Source organism: Mustela nigripes, chromosome 6 (assembly GCF_022355385.1).
Source record: "Mustela nigripes isolate SB6536 chromosome 6, MUSNIG.SB6536, whole genome shotgun sequence".
Lineage (NCBI taxonomy): Eukaryota > Metazoa > Chordata > Mammalia > Carnivora > Mustelidae > Mustela > Mustela nigripes.
In genome coordinates, this window is record NC_081562.1 from 665,954 (window position 1) to 673,114 (window position 7,161).

General features: G+C 62.5%; 1 protein-coding gene across 1 annotated transcript in view; it reads left to right on the forward strand.

The window, feature by feature from the left end:
• TTLL8 (tubulin tyrosine ligase like 8) overlaps positions 1 to 769 on the forward strand; it is a 43,642-nt gene extending 42,873 nt beyond the window's left edge. Inside the window, exon 16 of the mRNA XM_059404435.1 lies at positions 302 to 769. Coding sequence (XP_059260418.1) covers positions 302 to 769 — 468 coding nt within the window. The remainder of the gene's footprint in view (positions 1 to 301) is intronic.
• The last annotated feature ends 6,392 nt before the right edge of the window (positions 770 to 7,161 follow it).

Sequence of the window (7,161 nt, forward strand, 5' to 3'; positions counted from 1 at the left end):
CAGCCGACCGCAGCCTGCGGCCTGCTGCTCTGTGGCCTGAGAGCTGAGAATGGGCCTTACTTTTTCAAAGGGTTACAAAAAAACCGCAGCAGAGAGCATGTGACAGACGTCCCTCTGTCCCTGTCCCAGAAGGTTTGCCGCCCCCTCCACGAATGGTGCCTGAGACCCTGCAGTCTGTCCTGCAGCCGCCCCGCCGGCACCCCCTTCGGATCAGGCGGACTTCCCGCCTCCTGAGTCCCCATGGCTCTGCTCCCTTAAGTCTCCAGGCAGGGCGCGACCGGTCCCTACCACCCACCGGCAGTTATGCAGCCCAGGCCGCCTGCCGCTCCGGGGACCGCCGCGCGCCGGAGCCCAGACTGTACAGTCGCCCCGTGTGGCCAACGGCCCCTGGCCCCAGAGCTCCAGCCAACATTTCCCCGACACGGGACTGCACAGCTGGGCCGGTTCAGCCCAGACGAGCCACACTTGCTTCCAGGCTACCGGCGGGGGTCGGGCTAGCTCCCCGGGACCCTCCTCCTTGGGCCAGTGGCTGCCCAGCCTGAGTTTGTCTAAGTCAGCGTGCCAACCCCGCCTGCACGCCCAGAGCCTCAGCGCAGCGCCCGGGCCGACAGCAGGTGCCCAGCGGGCGGGAGGCTCCGCACCGGCAGGCAGCTCCGGGCCTGCACTCGCACACGCAGTCAAGGACCCACCTGTCGACTTCGAAGGGAAAGCTGGCTGGGACTTTGGCGGGGATCACCTTGAAGGGGCAGACCAGTTTGGGGAGAAGTGACACCTGTTATATTCGTGTCTTCCAAACCATGATCATGATCTACTCCATTTAATTAAAGCTCGACTGCTTCTTGGTGTTCTGTGGTGTTTTAGTCGGGGTCTGGCACATCTTTCATTAGAAATCCTCCCTTTAGGCAGTTGGTAGATTTTTTTTTTTTTTAAAGATTTTATTTATTTATCTGACAGAGAGAGAGAGGGAACACAAGCAGGGGGAGAGGGACAAACAGGCTCCGCGCTGAGCAGGGAGCCCGATGCGGGGCTCCATCCCAGGACCCTGGGATCAGGACCTGAGCCGAAGGCAGATGCTCACGGACGGAGCCCCCGGGCGCCCCGAGAGTGTCTTGTCTTGCCCTATATTCTTAAGGCACAGCTTACGCGCACAGTCAGAACAGACCTTGAGCACACATGGCTCCGTGCGCGAGGCCCCCTCCCTCTCCCCCAGATGAGCACAGCTGACCTTGCTCACTGCAGAGGTCGTCGGAGACAGCACCGCCCCACTTAAATCGCCACACACACGTTCCGTGCCTGGCCTCTTCCGAATCGCGAGCCCCGGTGGCACGTTGACTTTCTGGGCAGAGGTGGCCGTGCGAGGGACTGAGGACAGAGGGCTGGGTGGCTTCCCGTTCGAAGTGACGGCCGAGTCGCTGTGATGGCCCCGTGCCAGAGTGTGTGGACGCGTGCATCGGTCCCTCCGGAGTGGACACAGACCGGACTGGCCTTCAGGCCCCTGCACTTGCTGCCGATGCTTCTGCTTTGCTGTGGAAGGAGCGGGCAGTTTTCCAGGGCCCGGTTCTCGTGAGTGCCCCCCAGCCTCGCTGCACGCAATCTGGTGAGACCGTGCTTTAGCCCCTCCGGCAGGTTTGCAGCGGTGTCCACCGTGGCTTTAGCCTGTCTTCCCCGCATGACAGGTCAGGCCGAGCACTTTGCCTTGCGTTTTTTGGTTATATTTTCACAAAGTGCCTGTTTCTGGCCTTTGCCCATTTTAAAACTAGGTCATTTGTGTTTCTGTTACTCATTTGCTGTTTTTTTTTTTTATAAGCTATGCATTTATTTGTCAGATACGTGCATTGGGAATGTTTTTTCCGAGTCCACACTTGCCTTCTGCCTTTCTTAGCGATGCCCTGAGAGGCAGACATATGTCACGAAGCCTGAGTGATCAGCTTCCCCTCCTGTGGCTAGTGCTTGGTCTGCTTCTGTGAAATAACTTGGTCTGCACCTAAGTCACGAAGGCATCCTCCAGTGGCTCCTTCTAGAAGCTCTGTGGTTGTGGCCTTCACGTTCCGGACTGTGATCCATCCCGAGTGCGTTGTTGCTGTGCTGGGAAGGGCCCCAGCACCGCCACGTGGCTTTGGCTGTGTGGTTCTCACAGGGACACCCAGCGGCCCCGGCACCGCCACGTGGCTTTGGCTGTGTGGTTCTCACAGGGACATCCAGCGGCCCCAGCACCGTCACGTGGCTTTGGCGCCTCATCAGAAACAGAATCCCCAGAACGAACCCCGGAGTCCCTCCTCTGGCCCGGTTCCGTTCATCTGTCCCTTTACCGGCATCGCGCTCACTAAGGGCCTCGGGGCCGCAGTCCGCAGGGAAGGGGGAGTGCGATCCCTGAGTTCCCCAGCACTTCCCGCCCAGCGTTGCCTCAGCTATAAAATTCCTATAAATTTTACCATCAGCTTGTACATTTCTACAAGAAAGACCTGGTGGGAATCTGACTGGGCCCACGCCGCGCCCACAGACCATTTCAGGGAGAATTGGCGGCCGGAATATCGAGACTGATCTCTGGGAGTGACGGACTGGACATTAATTCGGGTGTTCTTTGGTTTTCCTCTGCAATATTTTGCATACACAGTTTGAATCAAACGTATTCATACGTATTTGATGTTTTCGGCATGTTTATAAATGCATTTTTATAATTTTTGATACCTTAGGTGATCTTTTTTATCCTTTTTTTGGTGAGAACGTACGGAGTCTGCTCCCTGGCAGACCTCAGCTCTTCCGTCCGGTGCCGCCAGCCGCACTCTGCGCCCTTTGGACCACGCCCTCTGCCCTCACGCGCCGTCCGGCTCCGCGCGGGGATGTTTGACCGGCCTCCCCTGTCTTCCCTGCTCCTGGCGCCGGCAGCCACTTGCTAGTCTGCTTCTACGAGTCTGACTTTTTTTCTTTTCAGGTTCCACTCGTGTTACACGGGGTGCTCTAACGTTTGTTTTCCAGTCGTGTGTGCTGGCCGAGACTATCCCACTGGTTTTCGTACATTGATCCTCCAGCCCGACTTCTTGGTGCCAGTAGTTTCTGAGGCCTTTGGATTCTCTACATAATCACGTCACCCCTTTCTGATCTTTGTCTTCATTTCTCATCCCAGCGTGACTGCGCTGCCTGGAGCCTCCGGGAGGGACAGGGGCTGGCACCTGTCCGTGGCATTAGCTGGAGAATTTCCACACTTGCTGCAGCCGAGGCAGCTCGCGCGCTCACCTGTGTGCTGACAGTGGTTTTCTTCCCTCCCTCCTCCTCCCCGCCCTTCGGCAGGGCCGGGCAGAGAGCTCCTGTTCCGGGCCCCTCGGCCTGCTTGTCCCCAACCCGTGCCCAGTGCATGCCTGACGTAAGGTACAGGCCCTGGTGTGTCCTGTGGGACAGGCTTGTCCTAGCCCCCTCAGGGAGGCCTTGTTCCTGGGCTCCGGTTCAACATCAGCCTCAGGCTCCGGGAAGCCGCGGGCTGCTTTGCATAGGTGCTGGGTCACTTCCGTCTGCCCCACCCAGCACCAGTGACTCAGCCCAGGCTGTTTGTAGTGAGTGGCTCTGACAGGCATTTTGTCCCAGCCCGTGCTGCTCCTGGGGGCTAGGCAGTTGCCGGCTGGGGAATGCCCTGGCCCTGGGGCTGGGAAAGCCTGGGCTGCAGCGGGCTGGGCTTCTGGGCCACGGGCAGCCTCAGGACTGACTCACAGGCCTAGCACAGCAGGGAGGGGAGGGAGCCTGGCCAAGGTTTCAGACCTGTGGACACCCTGACTGCCCCTCCGTGAAAGGGCCTCCCTCACCCTGGGTGTCGGGAGAACTGCACGAGAACCGTCCCAGAGCAGCAGCTTCAGCACAGGGCACGGCCTCTCCAGGTGGCCAGCCCGCTCAGCCTTGCTTGTCCCAGCCACGGTGGTACGCTCACCCAACAAGCTCCCTACCTCCTGGGCCGGCAGACTGCTGTCCTGAGGGGCCGGTGCGGAGAGCGGCCTGCCGGGGAGGGGGATGGCCCCCCAGCCTGGGGTGCAGAACAGCCTGGCCTGAGACCAGGGCTCACCCATCCGTCCTGATGTTCCAGTCCCCGTCGGAGCCCCTCCAGCCATGGGCCTGCCTGGGGCTTGGGGTCCTGCTCCAGCCCACACCCGGATGCCACCTGGATGACATCCAGCTCGGTGCCCACAGCCCATCTTGGTCCTGGCCCAGAGGGGACAGGGACAGGGGTCTGAGCATAGGCACACAGGGCAGCAGGACCTAGCGTCTTCTGGGCACAGCCTATGGCAAGGAGGGGTGTGGATCAAGAAGAGCTGGAGGAAGGGGCCCCTATTCCGGCGCCAGTGGAAGGGCCCGGGGAAGGGGCAGGATGGGGGCCACAGGTTGGGGTCCTGCAGTCCTCTCCATGCCTACGTGGCTCTGGAGCCCCCCGCCCCCAGTGGGACTGCAGGCACCCTTCTCCCTGGATGCCTAAGCAGGGCTGAGGGACAGTCCAGGGGAGCTGGGTGGGTGCCAGTTGGCCCTGCTCCTGAGGGGAGGCCCAGACTGGCTATGGGAAGAGGCTCATGGCTAGTAATGGGGCAACAGGCTCGAAGGAGACTGACTGCACCTATAGTTCCCTGCAGCCAGCCCTCTGCTTCCTTCCGAGGGGTGGAGGGCCAGGGCGTTGACTGCTCACCTAGCACACCTGGCTAGGACCGTCCACGCCCTCGGGGAGGGAGAGGGCTGTAGGGGCAGGTGAGCGGGGCAAAGGCGACCTCCCCGCTTCCCGCAGTTTTCACTACCACACGCCTCCCCCGCCCCATGATGTCCCTGGACACAGCTGTTGGGCTTGAGTGTGGGTCTGGGGTTTTCTGAGGGCTGGGGAGAGAAGAGGGGTTGGTGTGGGAGCGCGTGGGCTTGTGGGTCAGCTGGGACCGGACTTCCAGCTAGACGCTGGCCTTGCCTGGGGTGGCCGGCAGGTAGGCTGCCTTAGGAAGCAGTGTCAGGAACCGTTGAGTGTGGCCAGGGCGTGGTCCCCGGGCAACAGGTCTCAGCGCCCAGGTGGACCCAGCCCTGGGATGGTGGGGGCGTGGCCGCGGGGGCGTGGCCGCGGCGGGTGGACACCGGCTCAGGGCTCCTCTCTCTCTCCCCAAGGGCAGCGCAGGGAACCCCCAGCGCCCTGCCTGGTGTGCGGCTCTCTGCCGCCGGCTCGGCCCTGCAAGCGCTGCCGCTCCTTCTGCGCCTCGGTCCTGCAGGGCGCCTCCTTCGTGCCCCTGGGCGGCGGGGGCGGCGGAGCCGGGACCCCGTGACGCCAAGGACCTGCACACCAAGGACCAAGACGGGACAGACTAGCCCTAGAACGTGGCCAGTTTCTTTGGAAACTTCACATAACGAGAGTCCTTGTATACAGAGCTATTTTAGCGAAACTGTGCAACTTCGGCATGGTATTTCTTCTGGAGCCCCGGCGCCAACCCGGGGCCAGCACCCCACATCCATATACCCATGTACCCCAAACTCAAGCCCCATGTCCTCCCGCAGCACCCCTCCCTCACCGGAGGAGGACGCCCCTCGTGGGCCGATGAGCATGAGAAGCCCCTCCAGAACCCCTCCTTGCTAGCAGGCGCCCCTCCCAGGCCCGCAGCCCGGGGTCTCCCGCAAGGCACTCAGTCACTCATTCATTCAACGAAAGTCTCTTTTGCACCCAAGTGTCTCCTTCCAACCTGGGGCTGAGTGAGGGGCGGGGGGCTGGGTCAGACCCCTCAGAGTCAACCCCACTTGGGCTTCTGGGCCCTCTGGCCACCAGCGGGCTGCTCTGGCAGCAGAGAACCAGGAAGGGTGAGCCTCTGCAACCTCTCCCGGCTCGGGCTGGGGTGACCCAGCCCTCCAAGCCCACATGGAAGAGGAGGGGCTTGTGAGCAGTCCCCGTGGGCAGTTCTTTGTGGACCTCAGGGGGGTCCACAGCCCTTCCTTCCCAGACAAGTCCAGGGTCTGGTGGTGGGGAGGAACCTACTCCCCCCCACCCTGGGCTGTTCCCCACCACGATGGCATGCGGCCGCACCTGCTGGCCACTTCTGGTCACCTGTGCCTCTTGGCATCGCTGTCACCTTCATGGTGGCAGGTGTCTCATCTGGCAGGTGGGCCTGTCCTGGAGTGGCCACGGAGTGGGGACTCAGGGCCCGGGTGGTCACATGGCCGCCTTGCCCCAGGGAGAGCCTGTGCTCATGAGATCCCGTGGTACCGTGGTTCCCACCTGTCCCACGGTTACAAGCAGCTGCGTCCCGGCCTCAGAGCCTACGGAGCAAGGCCTGCATCTGGCCTGCATTGCCTGGGGCTGTGTCCATGCTGTGTCCAAGGGAGCCCCTCGGGGCAGCACACTTTCTTCTGACTCACCCCATCTGGCCGACCCAGAAGCCGAGTGTGCTGAAGGAGGCCTGGCCCAAGGACAGTGGGAGGGGCTTTCCTGGGGGAGGCCGGACCTGCTACTCAGCACAGCAGGCTCGCTTGCTCCTGGGTGTGGTGGCCTCCCGAGTGCTGGGGAGGTGGAGGCAGGAGCTCCAGTCCCACCGGCCCTGCCTCACCAGTCACGTGGGACAGGGTGCCCGGAGCCCAGCAGTGCCCTCAGAAGTCCCAGCCCACTCACGCTGTAGGCCAGGTGAGTGCAGGGCTGAGGCACTGGCCCAGGATGGAGGGAGACTGGGGGCGAGCTCTGGCACGCAGGCCATGGCGGCAGGAGGGTGCAGACCATGGTTTGGGGTGATGTTGGGTGGCAGACCCTGTCCATGGGGCAGGGGTTCCTTCAGGGCGCTGCCCGAGTTTGCTCCTGTCTCGGGCCCGTGTCCCTGTCAGGGAGCACTGTGGCCCATGCAGCTGAGTCTGCACTGAGGGCCGACCCCCGGGACCGGCTCCCTGCAGTGCCCAGGCTGCGAATGATGCCACTCAGGGTCAGCTCCCCTCCAAACCTCAGGTGCCCAGTTGGGGTTCCAGGCAGATCCCCAGCCATGGGTCACTTTATGTGCCCCCCACACCCCGCTCATGGGAGGGTGCCCTCCCAGGGCCAGAGCGGCTCACACCGGCCCTGCAGATGCAGGAAGGAGCTCAGGGACTCTGGGCCCGCCCAGGTCGGGGGGAGACAAAGGAGCTTCCGAGCTCCGTCTTCCAGGTCTGCTGGCCCGCACCACGCTGCTGAGACCGGAGCAG